Here is a 24,858-nt window from a genome sequence, read left to right as displayed (position 1 = left end):
GATAAAAGATGGTCTCCCCTAAACCTGTGAGTGATCCACCCGCCACTTCTCCACTTCCGACATAAAATTTTGATCCGAGAGAAGAGCGTTTTCGAATCTAAAAGGTGGTTTAGGCTGATAGGTTTGGCCGTAGTTTAGAAGAAGGGGTTTATGGTCAAAAAGACGCATTGTTCTTTCATATTAGTTTGTTGGATGATATAGGTTCTCCCATTCTGAGTTGTAAAGAAATCTATCGATGTGAGACATACTTCCATTGTTGCTATCACTTTTTCCTACCAAACAGTCCAAACAAATGTTTAAAACCTAAAATAAAATAGGGGTGAAGAACTTTTACAAGAGAATTCATATATTCATTTTCATAAATTCTTGGAAAAAAAATATTAGCCTTATATAGTTGTTGTCTTGCCCCCACAATATTCAGAATTATTGTTGTAACAACATAACAGAATTCGGTTTGAGAAATATAAGAAAAGGGAAACAAAACATAATATTGAAACAAAAAACAGAAATGTAACCCAAGTGCACACTAGGACCGATGCATTAGTTTGGAGACCGTAACAGATTCATACCAAAAACGACAAATAAATCTTTAAATACTTCTGACTAAGGTCTTGTTTGACGAAGGATTGGATTGAATTTAAATAATCATTTTCCTGTCAATAATCAAATCATCAATTAAAATGATTTATTTTAAATAAGTCAGATTATTTTCAAATAACCTTAATTTGATAGAAGTTTTACATTATCCAAAAGCCTAAACTAGATTTACAATTTGAAATGCATCATCATGGTTTTGCAGGATTTTCAGCGCACTAATTTGGTCACAGTAACTGTGAATAATCTTCTTCAAATGTGATTTGTATAGCTTAATAATCTCTTGACAAAGCAGCTGCATAGAGAGGAAAGAAAGAAAGAAAAAGAGAGTGAGAGATGTTGCTACCTAATAAATTGTCCATTTCTTCTTAATACATGTCTGGAAAATTCAATAGTAAATGTATACTTTGAAGAGAAAAAAAAAACGAATAAAGAGAGTATATCGATCCCTTACCACTACTACTACTAGTACGATTTCCTTGCCAAAATTTGTGTTGCGTTTTCTTTAGTTTCCTTTCTATTATTAGATTATTATGAGTTTGGTTTGTACAGTTGGCATAATCTTGATTGCCCTTAATAAAAAGCAGCAGTTGGTGTTGTTCTTGATTTGGTAGCCATTACAAGTTTACAGAGAGATATCTGTTTTTGTAAGTATATATGGTAATAATTCTAAATCTATTGAATAACACTGTCTGCTCTTTAGTTACCTGCTTTCATTTTAGTTACCTGCTTTCATTTATCAGTTCATTTAAACACAAAATATATTTTGGAGGCTATCAAATAATAAAAATCATAAATTTTTTTATATTATAATAAGTCAATGAAAATTTAATATAATTAATCATTTTGATTAGGTTACACAAACATAAATAAGTGAAGTGGTTACCTAATAAGATCTTGAAAAATTGTGTATGCTTACTTAACAAAAATAACCAAACAGACCTAACATTTTGCAAAGGTCAATTTATATGTTGTACAAGCTTTTAAAGCTATTTAACAAAAACAACAATTGAGTCATACTCCAACTAAGCATAAACAAAAACAAAATTGCTTAGAAGAAGTAATATAGTTATAACATAGCAACTAAAAAACTAACCAGACAACCCTTATAGACGATAAAGGATACGAAAATGTTTAAACTTGATTCTCAGGAACAATGTCAGTAGGGTGGCTCTCTGAATCTTCGTGTTGCGATTCAACTGCGGTGAGCCTGGCCTTCTTGAATATGCTTGAACTTTTCATAATCATGTCCAAGCTTAACTTTTTTGAGGCTGGAGTCCTGTTAACATCAAACCAAAAAGGGATAGCGCTTAGAAGATTTATAACTTTTTACATAAATAAAAATTTTGAATGGCGGGGACACTACTCACTAGTGTTATCTCAACTCCCGCTCATTGAGATTCTAAAATCTCATTCTCCCGTATGAATAAAGAATATAACTGACAGTATCCCATAAAAACCATACTACCTACTATGGGATCTTTTTTAATGAATTGGAAAATAAAAAAGTTGTGTTTTCTCAAAAATAAAATACCACTATTTGTTCTTACCTTGGTTCATTGATATTTTTCCTTCCAGATTCCTTTCCCTTAATTCCCAAAGATTCTGCAACAAATTGAGAAAAATAAACCTTAGTCAACATCAAAGAGTAAGAAAATCACTTATAACTATTTCATTGGTTTCTTACTATCAAACCTAATTCACCAAAAAAATGGAAAAGGAAAAGAAACTCGTGTTACCATTTCTTTGTGAATTTGATCTGAAATTGCTAGCATCAATGTATCCTGATGATGATGAAGAGGAACTATCTGATGGAGACTTGGTGCTAGAATCAGCAGATTCCTCTCCTTTATCATCCTTGGAACTCTCGCTGCTAGCATCCAGAAAAATTGTACCAGGCCTAGCCAACAAACTCTTTTTGTTTTGTGAGCTGTTAATAATTTCTCCATTCTTCTTCTGCTTCAGGTTTGCGAGTGAAGGGCTCCTCATCTCCAAACCATTTGAATTGGTCAATCCAGCTTCTTTCAGTACTCTTCCAGCCAACTGATTCTTGGGGTCACTCTTCAATGATTTACTATTTTCTTTAATGTCGGTTGCTTCTTCCTTTACAAATGTGACCGATTGAGGGTTAAATACTTGGCTAGCAACCTCTTTCTCTACAAAAGGCAAATATGGATGACTTTTCATTTTCTTTCCCACTTTCTCATCCTTACTGACAGCATCTGTTGTAATGGATTCAATTGGGCTTTGCTCCTTCAAGTTAACATTTGAGGAAGTCTGCATCCTTTTTACCTTCTTTAAATTCACTGAATTCTTCGGATTTTCTTTGGGTGCTTCAATTACTTGATTTGCCAAAAAGGATTCTGCTTCCTTTTTGATCGGGGCATCACCCCTTTCTGACAGCATAGCTTCATCATCATATGGCAATTCTATTCTTTCATCAGATTTGTAAGTGAGGTCAGTGGCAGGAACATCACTGCTAGGGTTAACATTCTTCTCACTTGCTGTCACTGGTTTTACAGAAACAACTTTGTTAGATCTCGTTTTCTTGGTTATATGGGTGTCAGATTTCACGGGTCTGACCTTGTTGGTATCATTGTGCTCCACATAACCTACTTCTTTAATCTGTCTATCAGGATCATCTTCATGGTGGGATTCTTCTTTCTTTAAAGTTTTATTAGTGTGATCAGTAAGAAAACTTTCAGTTTGAAGATTATCATTCACCATGATTGATACACTAGGTTTTAGGGCAACAGATTTCTTGGCTTTCATTTTTTTCCTTTGCTCACCGGTAGTATTTTCAACTTCTTTGACCTTGTTGGCCTCAGAATTAAAAGTGGTCACTGCTTTTCCAATCGGCAGTTTTGGGTCAACCTCCTCAGATAGCATAATTTCATGATCCTTCTCATTTGGGACTTCTATCTTCTCATCAGTTTTATTTTCCAATTTGCAGTCCCTCTCCATGCTTAATGCATCTTCCTTTACTACAACATATTTCTTGTTACTCTTTTTCAGTCTTTTTCCATTGTTAGATTTCTCAGACTCTGTCCCCTTGTTGGTACCAAGGAACTCAGCCGAGCTTTTCGCTTCATTAACATATCCATTAGTATCATTCTGATGTGAAAGATCAAACTTCTCCGACAAAATAACTTTACTATCACCAAATGAAATTTCCTCTTTCTCACCAGTATTATGAACCTTGTCAATAGCAATTTTTCCTTTGCCAATTTCATCCTCCATGCTTGAAAGATTTGGGTTTGCAGCAACAGGTTTCTTGGATCTCTTTCTTGGTCTTTCATCATGAGTTGAGTTCTTGGAATCTTTGACTTTTACTTCATTATTCTGTCTATCTGAGGCATCCTGACTTGAAATAGCATTGTTTGCTGGCAATTTTCTCTTCTTCTTAGTTTTATCATTGGAAGGGTCTGTATCTTCAGAACCAATTTCTGCACCACGCTTGTCAGCATTACTAGAATCGTGAAAAGCTGGTGAAGTAAGTATTCCCTGGCCTCTAGATTGCTGGTTTTGTGTATGCTTCCTTTCTTTCGATCCAATTGTAGCACCCACTTTGAAGGTAATACTTTTTTCATTTGCAGTAGCACTAGCTATTCCATTAGTATCAATTCCTAAATCACAATAGAACCCCCCCAAGTCATGAAAAGTAATTTAACCATGAAAATTAAGCTGTACCAAAACGATATTTTTAAAAACTGCTTACCAGTTGATGCAGGTACTTTTGGTTGCTCGACTTTCAGAGGGTCTATAGGGCATAACAGAGTCTCTTCAGGAACAAATTCTGCACCTAATCCTGCATTATTGGAACCATCATAAATGACAAGTGCATATCATTTTGAGTAACCTCTTGAAGATGAGAGGTTTGAACAGCACCAGCTTTATTATTATTGTGATCTTGCACACTCTTTCTTCTTTTTCTCGCTTCTTCTAATGAGTTAAATTGCACATAACAAATCTTATTTCCAGAATCATCTTCCTTACGCAATCAATATCCTTTCCTAGGGTTCCTAGAATACCTGAACTTAGAGTGCTATCCTTTTTCTACATGATTCTTAATTACCTGTCTATCATGAGTTATCTAAATCATTTTTTGGCTTCTTAAGCAATGCAAATAGCGTGAAATCTTTCTTAGACTTGCCTTTCTCATTCGAAGAAGCGGGTTCTAATGAGCTCTTCCCATTCAAACTAGAAGCATCAACAGAAAGAAACCACCTTATCATAACACCTTCAAAAGCGTATTTAACTAGCATGGACTCAGATAAGTGATAAAAGTATCCTCTTCGTTTTACCTGAAAATAGTTCACAAGATAAAGTGAGACTCAAAGTGCATATAAACCAACTAAGATCATAAATTAACCTTTTTTTCACTATATGGTAAATTACCATACCTTCAATGCGTGGATTTTAATTGGACCCAAAGTTGGAAAACACCTTAAATGCTCAAGGACAATCTTTTCTGCACATTATAATATTATAACACACAATAACATTAAAAAAAAAAAAACCAACAAATCTTTTTGACTGCTTACTTATCATACATAGTAAGACTGGATTTGAACAAACATGGTCAGGATCATAATATTATAACACACAATAACATTAAAAAAAACAACCCATCAAATCTTTTTGACTGCTACTTATCATACACAGTAAGACTGGATTTGACAAACATGGTGTGGATCATATTGGAAGAAAGAAGTCAGGATGAGACACATACTTCTGAGGTCGGAAACGGTATCATAGTCGGAGACGGTGAGAAGAATATGAGTGTCGAGACTGGTATCCAAATACACTGAATGTTCATCTCCTGCTGCTGCTGCTGCTCTACGGTGGGCGTCAGGATCGTTCTTACGCTTCGCCTTCGCCATTGCCGAATGTACAAGGAAATAAGGACCAGGGAAGACGAACCAGCAGGGAAATTTGATGAAATGACCCTTAAGCTCAGCTTATTTGATAATAAACATAAAATAAATGCGTTAGGACACTTTTATTTTATGTTTTGGACGAAAATGTACTCGTTGCCGAAAAAATTTGAAGACGCAACGGAATGTCCGTGTGGAAAAAATTTGAAAAAAAAGAAATTAAAAGTAAATGAAACACAGCGATTATATTATAATTAAATAATAATGATTACATAATATATATAGGTTATTATGATCTATAGATAGATATAGATTATTATTATTACTTATATTTATTAATTTACGGGCAGGTTTTACTTTCCCAATTTTTACTTATGTTTTTCAATTTTTCTTAAATGGTTCATATAGGCTCAATTATGGAGCTATTTAAGTTGTCATCCATAATTGTCACTGTATTAAATTATTAATCATAAACAAGATTATATAAAAAAAATAAAAATGAACCTTCTTTATAAGAAAATATAATAAAAGCTTATTTTATTTTAATTAGGACTTTTAATCTAATTTATTTATGAATTAAAATATATATATATATAATTGGAAATACCAAGGTTTTGAAAACCGTTTCGGTCATCAATTCGATTTTTTTGGGTGTACTTCGGCCAGTTTGTTGAACCGATTTTTTTTTAAATTCTATATATAAATCAGTTAAGCATATAAAAAATAAACTTGATTAAATAACCTAAAAGATGAGGTTATTTGATCTGGTGGTGATTTTATAATTTAATTGCGCTCGTGGTCTTTTTATTTTTTTTGGACGAAATTGCCCTTGTCGCGAAACGCTAAGTGACTTAGCGTTTCGCGAAGTGACAATGTGTGAAATGTCCAGATTACCCTTACTATTTAATATAACCTCTCTCATTTTTTTCATTTATTTTCTTCTCCTTCTCTCTCTTTCCGCTCTTCTCCTCCTTCTCTCTAAACTCCGGCGGCGGCGATCTCGTCGGCGATCTCGGCGGCGACGGGTCGAAATCCACTATGAGCTCCACGACGAGCACAAGCACTGTTCCAATTGGTACGTTTATTTTAAACATATTTTTATTGATGTTCGGTTTCTTCGATTGTTTAGGGTTTGCTTCCCGTTTCGCTAAGTGCCTAGCGATTCGCGAAGGCCTTCCCGTTTTGCTAAGTGTCTAACGATTCGCGAAGGCCTTCCCGTTTCGCTAAGAGCCTAGCGATTCGCGAAATATTAATTATCCGTTTCTAAATCAAATCATGTTTTTTATTGCAGCTGAAGTTTTCGTTTTCTATAATGGAGAGTGAAAACTTAATGGTGATGGAATACTGTATTTTGATGCATCTTCAATCAAAACATTTGATTTACCCCAAAGTACTCGTTATGTTGAATTACTTGATATACTCTACGATAGACTTAATGTGCCGAAATCTACATACGATTTAGTGCTCCAAGTCAAGTATGATATTCTGAATATCAGAAATCCAAAACCTGTTTTTATTGATAATGATGGGGATTTGAACACATATTTATCACGTTTGATTTTGGGTCGAACCGTGTCACCATTGTGTGTATCTGTAGTAGAGAAGTCAGCATTTACTAAAGAAAATATACCACTACTTACATACCCAACTCAAGAAAGTATACTACCACCACAACTTACTCAAAAATTTGTACCACACGTTGTACCCTCAGAATTCTTTGTTGAAAGTCAAAATGAAGCCGGAGAAAGCTCTTTGCCTCACATCCCACTTACTTAGGACTTGCATGTTAATACTGGTGAAAAAGCATCAACACCTATACAACCAAGTGCAAGAAGATCATCATTGGGTACACCAACTAGTGCAAAAAAGGCATCAATGGGTACACCATCTAGTGCAAGAAGATCATCAATGGGTACACCATCTAGTGCAAGAAGATCTTCAATGGATACACCATCGACAGACCCGACAGACACATCACCGCCAGACCCCTCATTTGCGATGACATTAACTAGTGAAACCGTATTGGAAGTCGGTTCGTTGTTTGAAAATAAAAAAGAACTTCAACTTGCTCTATATAAAATATGCAATGACCAATCATTTTGAATTCAAAGTGGAGAAGTCAAGAAAACATCTTTGGGAACTCAAATGTTTGGATGAGACATGCAAGTGGAGCTAGCGGGCTGTGAAAGGTAAGTTTTCTGAGATGTTTGAGATCCGAAAATTTGAGCAACAACACTCATGCTCAGTCTTGTCGAGGCCCAAGAAAAAAATGCAAACACCAGCATGGGTTATTGGGCAGTGCGTGAAGAGCAAATACATGGACTATCACCATAACCACTTGCCTAAGAAAATAATTGAAGACATGCAGTCAACTTATGGGATGTTTTTGACTTATAATAAGGCATGGAGGGCAAGGGAAAATGCTTTAATAGCGGTGCGAGGAACAGTAGAGGATTCCTATGGAATACTGCCATCATACATTTATATGTTGGAGAAGTGTAATCCTGGTACCATAACTGACATCCAGACAGACGAGCTCGGCCACTTCAAGTATATGTTCATGTCCCTAGGCCTCTCAATTAGGGGTTTCAAATCATTTTGTCGTCCTGTATTATGTGTTGATGTTAGTTTTCTTAAGCACAACGTGGGTGATCAATTATTGGTGGCTATTGCATTGGATGCGAATGAGCAACTATATCCTGTCGCATTCGGCGTTGTTGATTCAGAGAATAATAACTCCTGGACTTATTTTATGCAAAAACTGAGAGACGCAATTGAAATGAAATGCACCAAAGTTAACACTTGTTTTTACATTTTTCCAAAGTTAACACTTGTTTTTACATTTTTCCAAAGTTAACACTTGTTTTTACAACTTCAAAGGTTATCTTCAAGTAATTAGCGAAACGAAATGCACAAATATGAACCAATATTAAACTCCTAATATTTTAACATTTCACCAAAGTTAACATTTTACCAAAGTTAAGAATATACATTTTACAATTTCATTACAATATTCCATGTTCTACACTAAGGTTCGATAACTTGATGGAATAACCTAACCGCCATCTTCTGTCTAAAAAACCCCATGTTATCTGATGTCACATTCTGCACTCCTAGGTTAGCAGTCAGATATTCCATGTACATCAACGTGAATACACCGCAGTCCCCACTTTCGGATTCTCTTGGGACCTCTCCTATCTTCGCTACTGCGGTTTTGACTTTGGGGTGTGGGAACCTTTTGTATGTCATGGGTTTAATGGGGTCTCTGAAGTTGAAGTCAGGATACTTTTTCCTCTCACCGTCAGTTATTGAGTGTGCAAATATTTGTGGAATCATCTCGCACAACGGTTTCAAAAAAGGATCCAGGTTCTTATAAAGATATGCATCGCAGTCATAGACGTCAATTCGATACTTCTGAAGACGTGCAACACACAGAATCCAATGCTTCTGGTTTATATTGACGGGCAAGTAAATATCGTCGATTTCTGACCATTCAGGCATGTTTCTATGAGGTGCACACATGTAGTAGTCTTTGAATTCATCGACCGGATAATTTGCAATATCTTTACTAAATTTCTTGTACTCTCGCCTGATTCTATCGGTCAAAAGGCAGTCCCCTATTCCGACTTTAGACTTTTTATACGTCTTGGGATATTCTGCAATCCTTTTTCGCAAAAGGTAGCAGAATGCATCCATTTCCTGCACAATGGGAATACATTAAGTATATGTCAAACAACATTGAAACGTACTTCGCGATTCGCTAGGTACTTAGCGAAACGCTAGGTACTTCGCGATTCGCTAGGTACTTCGCGATTCGCTAGGTACTTCGCGATTCGCTAGGTACTTCGCGAATCGCTAGGTACTTAGATTTTTGCGAAGTACATTAATAATGAATTGCACGACTTACAGTGTCTTCAAGCCATGTCAACATTGTTAGAACTCTAACAAACATATCCTTCCCCACTTCGCAAGTCGATACATCCTTTTCGCATCATTTGTTTTTGGATCATCAACCAATCTTTTACTTTATCCAGCAGCTCATCTTCAAACTTTTGAAGGGGATTGATTTTCATCGGATCATTTGTCTTTGGCATTTTTGACAAAGAAGGGTTGATGTACGATTCATCTTTTTTCGGCTTCCTCACTCTCCTCCCAAAATTCGCTTTAGGAGGAGTATTGTATAACTGAAAAATCATCATTGTCATATTCAACCTTCTTATTCTGAGTTCCTTGTTGCACATCCTTCACATCCACACCCACACTCTCCTCATCCTTCACCTTCACTTTCAGATCATTCACCTTCACTTTCAGATCATCCTCCACATCATCCGCCTTAGCCACATCATCTAGCTTCTCATCGTCCTCCACCTTTACATCATCTTCCACCTTCTCATCATCCACCTTTACGTCATCCACCTTCTCATCATCCTCCACCTTAGCAACATCATCCCCCACAGCCACATCATCTTTCTTTACATCATTCACCTTCTCATCATCCCCCACCTTCTCATCATCCTCCACCTTAGCAACATCATCCCCCACAACCACATCATCTTTCTTTACATCATTCACCTTCTCATCAGCCCCCACAGTCCCCTACATCGCTATCATCTCCTACAAAATAGAAACATTCTGGTTAGGGTCAGAAATGAACTTAGCTAGCAATACTTAGCGAAACGATGAGTATTTGGCGAAACGATAAGTACTTGGCGAAACGATAAGTACTTGGCGAAACGATTAGTACTTGGCGAAACGATAAGTACTTGTCGAAACGATTAGTACTTAGCGAATCGCTGGGTACTAGTCAAAAATAGCACATGGCGAAACGACAAGTACTTTGCGAAACGATAAGTACTTGGCGAAACTCTTACCTCTATTTTCTCCTCCTTCAGTTCAACCTTGCTCTTCTCCTCTTCGACATCCTTCTTAGAATCCTTAACCTGCAAAATAGGTACTAGTCAGATCAGATATGTACTTAGAGAAATGAAATATAAAGTGCAAAATTCAATATCTTCATACCTCAGTAGTCTTCTCCTCTTTGACCTTCACGTCCTTCTTAGAATCTTTTTTCTTGCTCTTCTTCTTCTTTATATTCTCCTCCATATCATCTAATCTTGTTAATAATATGGACATCTTTTTTGTTGGATTTATCTAACAACTGTTGGGACATACTAAAAACCATCTTCTTGAACAACTCAAGGTGAGTTTGTTGAGTTTCTTTGATTGTGATTTCAGCTCTTTGATGAGCTCTGTTTTCAGCTCTTTCATCTCCTCTTTCAACTCTATTTTTAGCTCCTCCTTCATCTCATTACATTTACATCCAACAGAAGGTGTTAGAGCCCGAGGAGAAGGTGTTTGAGCCCGATGAGGAGATGTCTGAGCCCGAGGACTTGAGGTCGCGGAGGGGGGAGTAAGAATGCGGGCCGGAATCGATTCATAAGCAAGCTTCTTCTTCAAGTTGACTGCTTCTTTAAGAGTAGCTTCAGCCTTTCTCTTCCTGGTGGCAGATTTGGGGGGATTGGGAGTACATTCTTCATGTTCACTTTCTTCATCTTCATCAAAATCATCTTTTATTACCTTCTCATCAGTAAATCCCTCAAAAAAATCATCATTTGTCTCGTCGATTTGTTCAAATTCCTCACCACTGTATAACCTCTTCTCCATGGAGGACTCTTCCATCTCAGTCACATCCGTGGTCTCAAGGGCAGACTTTACCTCGATCGAGGTGTTTTTCCTGTTGGAATGATAGAGTAACAACCTTGGGCGTAGAGGGTCATTAATCTGATTCATTCTGGCGAATTTAGGGATAAAGTTTTCGATGACCTCATACGTCCACACTTGAAGTGCCAGTGCGAACCCATATATGTTATATGCAAAAGGAGCATAAGGATCTTCAGCCTTCTCCTTCTTCTCAAAATATGAGCTACTGAGATGTTTCATATTCTTGTTTAAACCCTTGAGGGTGGCTCTAAAGGTGACATTCCCCCATGGATATTGGAGGAAAGTGTTCTTGTCTTCCACCATGTGGAGTATTTTTGGAAATATCACTCTTTTTGGGTCAAATGTAAATAGGTACTAGCAAATCAGGCATACCAGCCCCATCTTGAATGCATCTTTCTTGTCTTTGCATTTCAAAAAAGCTTTCTCCAACTCGCACATTTTCACACTCATGCTCCCTTTAAAATATTTCACCGAGAGAGGTGGACAACCACGCAATTTTTCTTGGTCCAACTCAGGAAAAATGCCGAAACCTATGCCGGTAACCAACGCATACTCCTTCATACCAAATACAAGGTTTTGCCCATTCACCATGAAAATTATCTCCTTGGAGTTTGAGTTTACCCTCCTCATCAACATATGATGTACAATAGTTCCTGAGAACTGCAAGACTGGGGCTGTGAATAATAATCTGAACTGGGTATTGTAAACACTCTCCAAAAGATCCATTTCCTCGAACTTATTAACAATCATCTTCAGGCTGAGGGCACTTTTCCACGAAATCCGACCAGAAAACTCAGTAACTGTTGTTTCTGCCATCTACAAAAGGAACAACATCATCAAAAATGTAAGAACAAACACATACACCATAAGTACTTAGCAAATCGCTAGGTACTTAGCGAATCGCTAGGCACTTAGCGAATCGCTGGGCACTTCGTGAATCGGGAGGTACCTAGCAAATCGAGAGGTACCTAGCGAAACCATTAACTGAACATAAGACAGCATAAACCATACATAACTAATAAAAAAACCGTAAACAAAAAATCAGAAACAAACACTAAAACTTAACATGCAAAAATCAAAATCCATAAACAAAAAACCAGAAAATGATCGGCCACCACTAGGTATTTAGCGAATCGCTAGGTACTTAGCGAATCGGGAGGTACTTAGCGAATCGGGAGGTACCTAGCGAAACCCTAATAGCGAAAAAATTTACTGAACAGAAGACAACAAAAATGGAGCATACGTTTCATAAACTAATAAAAACAAGGAAACAGAAACAGACAAGAAACACTTAACATGCAAAAACACTTAACATGCATTTACCCTTAACATGCAAAAACCAAAACAAAAACCAGAACTCATAAACAAAAAAGGAGAATGAACCAACCTTCTTGATGACGAACGAGAAGAAAGAACCGAGAAGACGACGGGCAGAAATGATCGACCTTGACAAGATTCAGTGAAGAGACAATGGGTTAGAGAGAGAGAGTCGGGCGGTTGAAATGAAATGTTCTGAAATTTTTCAATATATATGGTATAGCGCGTGTGCGTACGCGCACCTCTTCAACTTCCGTAGCGAGTCGGGAGGTACTTAGCGAATCGCGAGGTACTTAGCGAATCGCGAGGTAAATGAGCTCCAACTAAGAGAGGATGGTTTGAATACGCTTTCGTTAGTATATTTGTTTAATAACGAAATCGAATTCAAACCATTCTCCTAGCTGGAGCTCGTAGTACTTAGCGAATCGTGAAGTACAAAAAAATTTATTGGTTTCATAGGTAATCTATCTCGTTTGACAAGGTATCAACAACAAAGTCATGGTTTTGAAGAGAAGCTGTGTTAGCAAAATAAACCTTATAATTTTACATGGAAACATTTAGATTCTTCAGAAAATGCCTTTGAAGAAACTATCATTGAGCTCCAGCTAAGAGAAAATTGTTTGAAATTTATTTCTTTAGCTTAATGACTAACGAAATCAAAGTCAGCCAATCTTTGCTTATCTGGAGCTCAATGATAAATTCTTCAAAGGCCTTTTCTGAAGAATCTAAATGTTTCCATTAATGTAAAAGGATAAGGTTTATTTTGCTAACAAAACTTCTCTTCATAACCATGAAGTGATGTGGATACATTGTCAAATGAAGTTCATTATTAACTATAAATAACAAAAAAAATTGACACTTAGCGAATCGCGAGGTACTACTTAGCGAAACGGTAAGTCCGTAGCGAAACGGTAAGTCCGTAGCGAAACGGTAAGTTTCGTAGAGAAACGGTAAGTTCTGTAGCGAAACATTAAGTCTGTAGCAAAACATTTAGCAAATCTTCCCTGAAATGGAAACACATATGATCAGAGATTTTCTACAAATATGAACCAATAACAAATAAAAACCTAACGAAATGCTCAAACATGAACCAATATGAACCAAATAACAAATAAGAACCCACAAATATGACCAAATATGAACCAAATATGAACGAAATATGAAAAGGTTTTTGAAATGAAGAAAATGTAAACATGAACATAACTCGAATTAGATTTTGAAATGAACATCTTCTTCGACCTTCAAATCCTTAGAATCGGAGACCTGCATACCCTAAACCCTAGAATCGGAGACATGCATGCAAAATAGATTTAGGGTTAGTTCTACATAGATATTGTAAATCTTGTAAATCTTGTAAATCTTGTAAATGGATTAGGTTAGAAATAAAGATCTTGTATAGATCTGTATGAATTGAACCGCCGCCCCGCCCGCAACCTCCGTCGCCGTCGTCACCGCCCGCCGCCGTGAAAGAGAGAACAGGAGAAGAGAGAGAAAGAAAAATAAGGAAATGAAAATATTAGAGTATTTATACTAACCCTAATCCACTTCGTGAAACGCTAAGGGATTTAGCGTTTCGCGAAAAGGGCAATATCGTCTAAAAAAAATATACAACCACGAGCGCAATTAAATTATAAAATCACCACCAGATCAAATAACATCATCTTTGAGGTTATTTAATCAAATTTCCCTTTAAGTTGTCATCCATAATTGTCACTGTATTAAATTATTAATCATAAACAAGATTATATAAAAAAAAAATTAACTTTTTATAAGAAAATATAATAATAAGCTTATTTTATTTTAATTAGGACTTTTAATCTAATTTATTTATGAGTTAAAAAAATATATATATATATATAATTGGAAATACCAAGGTTTTGAAAACCGTTTCGGTCATCAATCCGATTTTTTTGGGTGTACTTCGGCCAGTTTGTTGAACCGAATTTTTTTTTAAATTCTATATATAAATCAGTTAGGCATATAAAAAATAATCAAATGAATGCATAATTCCCTACAAATATCCATAATTTCTTACAAATATTCATAATTCCCTATAATCAAAAATAGCAATCACACCAAATATATTTATAATAAGTCGTTGACAACAACAACAAAAACAAATGTTTAATCCAAACACAAGGCTACCCACCACAATATTAAATATTCAAATCATACAACTTTTTCTCATAGAAATAGTTGTGTTAGCCCATCTTTATTTTCCCAATCCATTCCAGTAACAGATTCACTGAAATTAATAATTAATAAATAGTAGCCATAAACCAATAAGCATAAGCATATATTTAGATGATTACTAATTAATAATTAACATATAATATATATCCATATCTAGATTACTAAATTCAGTAAATTGAAGCAACCAACCGTCAAAGTAGCAATGTTTTAAAATACTGAAGTACACAAAAAAAAACATTGCTTATTGATAACTAAACCAGCAACGTCAGTTATTATCGATGTACTCAGGCTTGGCAATCTCTATTAATTAATTTGATCTTTTAAATTGAAGCAACCAGTAATCAGCAAAGCAAATTAGTAAAACCACACATCAAATTGAGAACCCAAATTATATAGTACATAAATTGAAAAACCCTAATTGAAGAATCCTAATTCTTAGCACGTATTCTCTTCTAAACTCAAACACATCAGTCCTATATTGATTTGTTTACTGCTAATAAATGATAAAACAATATTTTATCGGAAATACTACGAAAATTTATAAACTTATCGATGAGTTCTAACTGAAGAACAACCTTAAATCTGACGAACAGCTGTAGATCTAAAGAACCGCCATAGATATGAAGAACAGCCGAAGAATAGATCACGTAGATATAAGTGGAAGAGATATGAAAAAAAAAATCAAAAAATTAGATAGATTTGACTTTTTCTGAAATAGTTGAGGGAGAGTATCAATCAAATTAAAACTAATCAGTAATGAAAGAAAATAAATTAAATAATATTATAATAATAGTTTATATAATAACTTTTCCAACCGGAAAAAATCGGTTTGATTTTTCGGTTAAACCGGCCGGTCGGACCGGATTTTAACCGATTCGAAAAGTAACAGTTTTGAAGACAAAATCTGGACCGTTCAATAAACCGTTTCGCGGTCGGACCGGTTTAATCGTCGGTGTCGGTCAGACCGCGTATTTTAAAACCTTGGGAAATACATGGTATCTAGTTGTCGTAAATATATAAAGGACAAATTATCTAGGTGACTCTCGAATCCCGAGTATAATGATAAATAAAATGGTAGGCTCGACCATAATTCATTTTAAATTTTCGTCGACTAGAAAATTTTGACTTTGAGAATCGCTACTTAGTTTGCTACATGAGAAACTAGGTAAGAAAAATATTTTGATATTCTGTTTTTTATTCAAGTTTAGTTAAACTATTTCGAATGTGTTCGCCTAAATATGCTGTCTTTATTTTGAATGAATGATATTTTTTTAAAGCATCAATTTTAAATGTTAATCATTAGCTTAAATCAAATTTATAGTATGCTTATAAGGTATGAAACCCATTTATATCCTAGGTCTAAGGGATCATGCCTATCCGTTCTTAATAATGTGTCTAAGTTAGTGATAGAAGATTATAAACGTGAAGGTCAAACATGTAGGGCAAGGGCAAAATGACATAAAGTTAAAATGCGCCTTTTTGTCGCCTCCTCTATTCGGGATCGGATTCGGATCTATGCTCACATCGTTTGAGATGTGTTTTATTGGTCTTGTGGGCACGACCTGACTCTAAGCGCTTGTTTTAGAGTAGACACATTAGTTTGATTCTTAAAAAACTAGGAAGGAAATTTAGATTATTTAAGGATTTAGTGCTTAGTTATGTGTGAGAAAATATATCGACGCTATAGTCTATTTTGTATTTTTTTTTTTTTCTGATGTTTCGACTTCCAATGGACTATGCTTTTTCTGGTCCAGTATATAAAAAGTTGAATGTGAAAACCATGGACAAATCTTGATGAATAGGGGTATGGGTTCTTAAATTTTAAGTCTCCTCAAATGTGAATTTTCTTGCATTAGATTATTAAGGATAATTTTAGAAACATATTTCTTTGTAACTTTTAGAGTGTTTACTGCAGTTATGATATTGTTAAGTTAGTGATTTTTTCAAACATTTCTTAAAAATTCTAAAAATTATTGTGCTGGTCAAAAGTTTTATTTTTTATTTTTTAATTTTGAGAGTTATAAAACTTAAGTTAGGTAAAACAAAGTTAATTTTTTTTTCTCCAAAATATCACATAAATTGTGGAAATTTTTAATTTTAGTCAAAAATAATATTCTTGAACATTTAATATTTTTTGGATTTTTTTCTGAATTAATTTAGAGGTTTTAGATGAAAAAATGGATAGAATTAGAAAAGAAAAGAAAATCAAACCAAACGGTTTATAGTGTTTAATTTTAATTATAAATGGAATTTGGAATTAAAATGGGGTTAAAGTGAAAAGCATGGGACATTTGGAGGACTCAAATAATTAAGGGAAGGGGCTTCAATTATTCATTTTTATTTTGGAGATTGACTGACATCAACCTTGGCCAGGCATGCAGCAAGCCAACATGCATGCATGCATTTAAATCTCTTGGGCTTTCTGGATAGCCTAAACCAAGGCCTATAACTTTCGTCTTTGCCTTATTTCAAATAAATGACCGTAGCTCATGTCATTTTGAAATGAACATTTTGGAGCATTTTTAGTCTTCTTTGATTAGGTTGCTTGGAGCTCTTATGGTCGATTAGTTCGAGTCATGGAATGAACTTGGTACCATTGGAAAATTATGATCAAAGGCTACACTTTGGTAGCAAAAGTTTTAAATGAGGTGGACCATATAAATCTCTCAAAGAATTCAAATGAACCCGAATGACCTATTTTTGACCAACACAGCTTACGGGCAAACATCCCGTGGACTGTAGGTCGAACTATGTGTTGTTCTTGGTACCAAAAGAAATGTACGTAAGACATAGACCTTTCTAATTGTAGGTCATTAATGGCTCAATTTGGTTGATCGAGTTTAGCTCCACTTATGCTCTGATGAAGTGAATATTATCATAGATAATTAGCTTTTCGGGCTACTTGATGTTCATACCTCAACTTGCACAGTTGATCGCGATGCCTTAATCAGGGAATTGGGATCGGTGTTAATCGATCGACATATGTCTTAGGTTTGATATGGCACTTTTAGGCTAAATTTGGTGGACTACAACTCCCTCCACGATTTTTTTAGTACAAGGTGGTCAATTTCAAGCCTAGTATTCATACTCTTGTCTTCATGAGAGATTCATTGAAGATGTGGATCTTGATTTAGATCTTGAAGGTGATTTCAGTCGAAGATCCCACGATGTGGAGAAGACTCGACTACAACCTAATCGGGGAAGACATGTAGTTGTGGCTCCGCATTTGACTAAGTTTTACAGATCTAGCAGATTAATTAAAAAAATGAAAATAATACGATAAAATATTCTCTAGAAGTCAAAATTTTCATTTGCCGATAATTGATAAACAACGTCGAAAATTATATTGTTAAGTAATAATTAATCATATACCTGTATGGTTAAAAAAATGAGTAACTCATCAAATTAATAAAATGATAAATGTAAAAAGGGTCTTCAACTCAAAAATCAATTTCAATGGCTATTTATTTTTATTTTTAAATTAAAAAACAACTTTAGATTCGGTAACTTAATTTCTTTTCCTACTAGAAAATGGACAACATAAATTTGAGAAATGATCATCAAGACAATAAGAGGTTATAAAGAGCAAATGATCGAAACACCGTTATAAATATTATTCGAATTATAAAAATTTGGGAACGTAAACTTGTAAGAGAATAAAATCTTAATAATATTTATGTAGATAAATATGAATTGATTATACACTCCATAACAATAATTTATCGTATCAAACACAATAATTTGTTTTGTGACATTGGACAATAACATTAATAATACATAGTGAAATAAAACATCAACTTAATCTATCAAGATTTGAACACTCTTCATGTATAGTAGGACGAAAGATATATATCAAACTTGAATGACTCTATGATTACTCATCTTCTTGTTTTTATTCCTAACTGTTAGTCTCCTCTGCATAGGCGCCAATATGAAGCGAAAAAACTTCTTGATTATAATGTAAATTAAGCGAATTGTGTGCGCGACGAAAAGGAGGGCCATCAACCCCAGCCAAGCAGTTACAACAAGAAATAGAATATCTCCATCCTTACTGTCATTAAGTATATCTTTGCCTGTTCTACTGGTGTAGAAAAACAATGCCACCATGTAAGTAAAACCAGTGGCAGTGATTGACACCCATAAGATCATCATGAGTAGCCACATCATCAATTTATTCCTAAAGGGTAATCCACTTATCAACATGAATATCACACTCAGAGATGATGTGAATCCTATTGTATTCGATATTAAAAATATCATATAACCATCCCTGTTTTTGTCTTTCAGTATGGATAATCCCGCAGTGTGCCCATCGGGCCCAACCTTGTCATCTTGCCAAACACCGCCAGGAGGGTATATTCCTGCCTGGAAACCCATGGTGGCAATTAGAATGGCCACCACCATTAAAGATTCCTTTTTTCTTTTCACCCAATCTTGTTTTAACTGTTTCTTAGACAACATTAATTCACTTGGTTTAAGAGGTTTCATGTCTTTCTTTCCTAAGCTTGTCGATTTAATTGAAAGCTGGGAATTATGGGGAGCAATAACTTGATTGTTTTTTACTCCACGAGATTGGAGAGACTCGAAAATGCCCAAGTCTTTGACATGTCTTCTACTATGAGATAAAATATCAATTGGTGTGAGGCCCAAGAAGTTTTGTGTGGTAACTTCTATATTGGTGCTTCCAACCAAAAATCTTACAACCTGCATAACATATATCAAAATATTGTCTTAAAATGATTCATTATTAAATATAATTATTACTATTTTGAAGAGGAAATTAATTTTATGAATCAAATTTATCGATCTTACTTTATTATTGTAGTTTTTAATCAATGTAACTATATTTTTTTTCATTTAATTTTTAAATAGTTTGTATATGATAAAATATAAGGAGTTATTTAATCACAAAGACACAAAATGTGGAAATAAGAAGAAAAGAAAAACACATGTATCTTCCAATAAATTATATATGTGATTAACTTCAGAGGGAATTCATTGACTTTTTCTTCTTTGTTTATTTAGATATCAACTATCCCAAATAATCAATTTCTTTTTATTATAATTTTATTTAAAAGGTCAATAATATATAAAATATAAAAAGTTGTAGGTCAAAAAAACAGTACAAATCTTATTGAATTGGCCAATTATGACTAATCTTAATTTCTCAATTGTTCAATTCTTAATAATAAAAAAAATGTCCTAAATTAAAGTTAAAGTTAATGCTATTTTTTTTTAAAGTGAAAACTTTAATGGTTTGTGCTAATTAATGTAATTAAGTCCACAGGTTTGTCCTTATTATGTAATATTAAAGTCCACGAGATAAAATAATGATTTTCAAAATGAATAGATGAAATTGCATTAATATCATACCTCAAGTTGCTTATTAGCCACAGCCAAATGTAGAATAGTATTACCATGAGCATCAAATGAATTCAAAAACTCTTTATCCCCAACCCTTTGCACCAACATCTCCAAAGCCTCCATCTTGTTATTCTCCACACAAAGATGCAAGATTGTGTCTCCCCCATCTAGTTTGACCCTAGCTGCGTCTGGTTCAGCCTCAACGAGCTCTCTTAGAACATCGACACGACCTTTTGTTGCTGCCAAGTGTAACGGGTTCATCCCGTTCCGATCAAGTGCAAAACACATGTTTTTGTTTACTTGTAGCAAAGATTTCACGATCTCTACGTACCCTTTGGCTGATGCAAGGTGGAGAGGTGTCAAGCTTCGCGAATCGAGCTCCTTAGCCAACTCAGGCTTGAGAGCTAGAATCGATTTGACGAAGTCCAAGTGTCCAAACATAGAAGCCAAGTGTAAAGGGGTTTCACGAAAAGTATGGATGGTGTATGGATCTAGTATGAGAGGGTCCTCTTGGATTAGCCTATTCAAAGAGGCAACATTGCCTTCCTTTGCAGCATCATACAGTCTTTGATCTCTTCCTTGTTCTATTTCCATCTATGAATATTGAATTATATCGATATATCTCTCTAAGCAAGGAAAAGATGGAGCAATATTTATACATAAATTTAAGAAGAATGATAAACAATAAAACAACATAACAAACAAAGACCAAAGACTTGTAAAAATAGACCAATTGGGAGTAATAGTTTTAAATGTATACATAACAATTACTAATTAAAGTTAGAACAAGTAGATCAAGAGCTTGATTTTTCTTTCATTTCAACTCTCAAATTGTTCAATTTATAAATGAAAATACTAAAATATATCTCATTTTAACTTCTTTTTTTAATTTAAAGATATTTTAATAAAAATAACTTGAAAGGACAAGTTGTAAAAAAACTTAAATTTACTTCTTTTTTAAAAAACTATATCAAATGAGTTTAAAGAGTTTTGTAAGTATTAAGATTAAATCTGGTATAAGAGACCATATATAAAGACTATTATTATGTAATTAAGTCTCTATAAGGCACTTAAAATGGAGATTATTATTATGGTTCGTACTAATTTTTTATAATATATATATATATATATATATATATATATATATATATATATATATATATATATATATATATATATATATATATATATATATATATAATAGATTTTGATATTGAAATTATTTTATAAGATAACTATTACATTTTTTAATAAATCAAATTTGTCAAATTCAATCCTTCCACTGTTCCACAAATTCGAGGTACATATTATCCAATTTATTCTATTGTTACTATAATTTAATACAATATCAAATACTAAAAAAAAAATGTGAAATCTTCAAGGTATTCTTCATAAAAAAAAATTGTTTTGATTTCATTCCTCAAACATAATTACAAGAAGTTGTAACTAAGAGAAATTAAATTTGAGTTAATTATTAAATCAACACATGAATGAACATATTAAATCAACTTAACTCATTTAATTAAGTTAACTATTTGTAAATTTTACTAACATATTTGAAAATACTTATCATTCCAAATTATTGTCTATGAAAATTCTTACCACTCTTTTAAGTTTCACATTTTGCATATTTAACTAATTAATTTTTTAAATAACATATTAAACCAACTTAATTTATTTAATTAAAAATAATAATAATAATAATAATATTAGATAATTTTTACTGACAATATAATTTAAAAAAATATGTAAATTAAATCATCTACAAAATATCATTTTTAGTTAATTATTTTTATCTTTTCCAATTCACTAATATTTAGCCTATCCTAATAACTCGAAAATATCTTGTTAATTAATGTTTATTTTTTTCTCTCAATTTTGTTTTAATTTAACTAATTTTTAAATATTTCTTTTTTATTTTGTTACAAAAAATATAATTTATAAAATTAATAATAAATCACCTCCAAATCCAATCAAGTAATAGTACAACGATTGTAATCCAAAATTTATGATCCATATTGCAATTGGAGAAGAGGATTCTTTGAAAATCTTGCTTGAAGGGCAGAGGATTAGAAGTGAATAACGTTAACTAAATTAGGACTTACAATTATATATCTAAACTTAAACATATTGATAAAATACAGATGTTATTGTCCGTAACATTATTTAATCCCTTCTAACGTCAGTATAATTTAACTCACCTCTGACGTGGAATATATACTAACGTTATAAATGTCCGTTAAAACACCATTTTTTTCCTAGTACTAGTTTCGAACAAATTTGAAATCGGCATTCAATTGTGGTTATAAGAGTGAGTTCTAATTTAATCATACCACCATAATAAATAAATATATTAATTTTAAAAATTAACACGACTTATGGTGGTCTTATGGTCTCCCACTACAATTTAAATTTAAGGAGAAACAAATCTGAAATAAGTAAAAGATTGGGGACCAACAAATTTAGAGGAGGAGAATGTTAGATAAAAAAAAATATCTGGACTGGATGAAAACAACCAAAGAATAGTATTACTTGACAAATAAGGGTGAACAAACATCACAAAGATTTAATTGCTAGAATGAAAAAAAATGAAAATTTGAAAGCTGATTTTTTTTTTATGCGATGAATTTGTCCTTGCGGATTAAGTATATAACCCATAAATACACTTAATCAATTAATTAGGCGATCGAAACTTATCGTTTGACGGGCCGAGCCCGTCAGGACCTCAATGAGTCTGAATCAATCAACTCTTGTTCTCTTTAGAAGTGTTAACTTGCATCTAGATTACCAAAAAAAAAAATTTAAGAAGGTAAGTATTAAAATTTATGTCCATTTTGGATTTTTAATTTGAGAATTCCAATATGATGTATTATGACTTCCAACCTTTTCAGATTCAATATAAGAACTTTCTTAAGGTTATTTAATGTATTTTTATATTTCATGTTGCTTGGCTCATTTTTTTAGTTTTTTTTGTCTTTGAGTAATTTTATATTTTAAATATAGGTCTTAACAAAAAAAATTGAAAATTTTCATAAATGTTTTATTTTCACAAAAGTATATACTAATGAATATATAATAGTTCTTATGATTTGGAAATTGGTGTATTATTTTAAAATATATATATATATATATTTAGACTAAAATTAAAAATTACATTCTAATTTTGATTATATTCTAAAAAAATATTTTTATTATTATTTAAAAAAAATAATCTTCATTGAGAAAACTCAAGGAGTAAAAATGATTTTTAAGAGATCAAAAATCACTGAAAATAAGTAGTAAATCTGAGTACGTCATTCTAACTCCCTACATTTTCAAAACAAAATTATAGAAAAAACAAAAATAAATCATTTTATTATATTTTAAAAAAATTATTTTAATAAAATTGTGATGTCACGTGTAATATTGTGATAAAATAACAGTTTCATTTTGACAAATATTTTAGTCTTAATTAATTAATAGTTGATCGAATTCAATTTTTACAAATATTATCCTATTCCTAGCTCAATTAATAGTTGAAGGTACTGGAGTTTTGTTTGCCTAATCTCCCTCATATTTGAATTTGTGTTACTTTTTATCGAATTAAGTTCGAACTTTAAATTGTTTCATATAAGATTGAACAATTATAATTTTAGTCATTTAAAAATTTGTCCAGATGAAAGTCGATTTTCTTACTTTAATGTAATATTTTTTCATTTTGTTAATTAATTTATCATATTTGTATTAAAAAAATAATATTATTCAATTTATTCTATTGTTACTATAATTTAATACAATGTCAAATACTAAAAAAAAAGAATTGTGAAATTTTCAATGTATTCTTCATAAACTTCTTTTTTATTTTGATTTCGTCCCTCAAACATAATTACAAGAAGTTGTATCTAATTAAGCGAAATTGAATTTGAGTTAATTATTAAATAACACATGAACATAATAAATCAACTTAACTCATTTAATTAAGTTAATTATTTATAAATTTTACAAACATATTTGAAAATACTTACCATTCCAAATTATTGTCTATGAAAAATCTTACCACTCTTCTAAGTTTCACATTTTACATATTTAATTAATTAATTTTTTTAAATAACATATTAAACCAACTTAATTTATTTAATTAAAATAAATTAATTGATAATCATATTACATAATTTTTACTAACAATATAATTTAAAATATATATAAATTTCCAATTCACTAATATTTAGCCTATCTTAATATCTCAAAAATATCATGTTAATTAATGTTTATTTTTTATCTCAATTTTGTTTTAATTTAACTTATTTTTAAATATTTCTTTTTTATTTTGTTACATAAAAGATAATTTGTAAAATTAATAATAAATCACCTCCAATCAAATAATAATAGTACAATAATCTCTAATATAAGATGTTTTTTATTAATGGATTTGAATATATTAAATCAAAAAATTATGATCCTTACAAATGTCGATGTGTTATACTAAATCAAAAATTATAACTGAAATGCATATACTACTATATCTACAACGATTGTAATCCAAAAATTATGATCCATATTGCTTGGGTAGAGGATTCTTTGAAAATCTTGCTTGAAGGACAGAGGATTAGGAGTGAATTGCATTATTTAAATTAGAGTTTATAATTATTTATCTAAATTTATAACATCGGATAAAATACAGACGTTACTAAATCCACTTCTTCTAGCATTTGTATTTTGTTCGGACGTTGTTTAATTAACTCACATTTATCGTCTGTTTAACATGTTTCTAACATCTGTAATACATATGAATGTTATTTAACTCACCTCTGGC

General features: G+C 32.7%; 3 protein-coding genes across 3 annotated transcripts; all 3 read right to left on the bottom strand.

Moving 5' to 3' along the window:
• Nucleotides 1–1,728: 1,728 nt before the first annotated feature.
• LOC124918516 lies at nucleotides 1,729–5,516 on the bottom strand. The gene is made up of 7 exons (XM_047458630.1): nucleotides 5,327–5,516; nucleotides 4,998–5,065; nucleotides 4,748–4,898; nucleotides 4,313–4,402; nucleotides 2,334–4,220; nucleotides 2,145–2,199; nucleotides 1,729–1,873 (listed from the first exon to the last, which is right to left on the bottom strand). Exons 1-7 carry the CDS (start codon nucleotides 5,475–5,477, stop codon nucleotides 1,729–1,731), a joined length of 2,547 nt encoding a protein of 848 aa, XP_047314586.1. The 5' UTR covers nucleotides 5,478–5,516.
• Nucleotides 5,517–8,498: 2,982 nt separating this feature from the next.
• On the bottom strand, nucleotides 8,499–10,574 carry LOC124918515 (bifunctional lysine-specific demethylase and histidyl-hydroxylase NO66-like). The gene is made up of 4 exons (XM_047458628.1): nucleotides 10,491–10,574; nucleotides 9,711–10,067; nucleotides 9,422–9,655; nucleotides 8,499–9,170 (listed from the first exon to the last, which is right to left on the bottom strand). Exons 1-4 carry the CDS (start codon nucleotides 10,572–10,574, stop codon nucleotides 8,499–8,501), a joined length of 1,347 nt encoding a protein of 448 aa, XP_047314584.1.
• Nucleotides 10,575–18,429: 7,855 nt separating this feature from the next.
• LOC124918517 (ankyrin repeat-containing protein ITN1-like) lies at nucleotides 18,430–20,748 on the bottom strand. Its single transcript, XM_047458631.1, has 2 exons — nucleotides 20,076–20,748; nucleotides 18,430–19,406 (listed from the first exon to the last, which is right to left on the bottom strand). Exons 1-2 carry the CDS (start codon nucleotides 20,658–20,660, stop codon nucleotides 18,555–18,557), a joined length of 1,437 nt encoding a protein of 478 aa, XP_047314587.1. The 5' UTR covers nucleotides 20,661–20,748; the 3' UTR covers nucleotides 18,430–18,554.
• Nucleotides 20,749–24,858: the final 4,110 nt, after the last annotated feature.

Source organism: Impatiens glandulifera, unplaced genomic scaffold, assembly GCF_907164915.1.
Source record: "Impatiens glandulifera unplaced genomic scaffold, dImpGla2.1, whole genome shotgun sequence".
Lineage (NCBI taxonomy): Eukaryota > Viridiplantae > Streptophyta > Magnoliopsida > Ericales > Balsaminaceae > Impatiens > Impatiens glandulifera.
The sequence above is the reverse complement of the archived record's forward strand: the minus strand, read 5'-3'. Positions and strand labels throughout refer to the sequence as shown.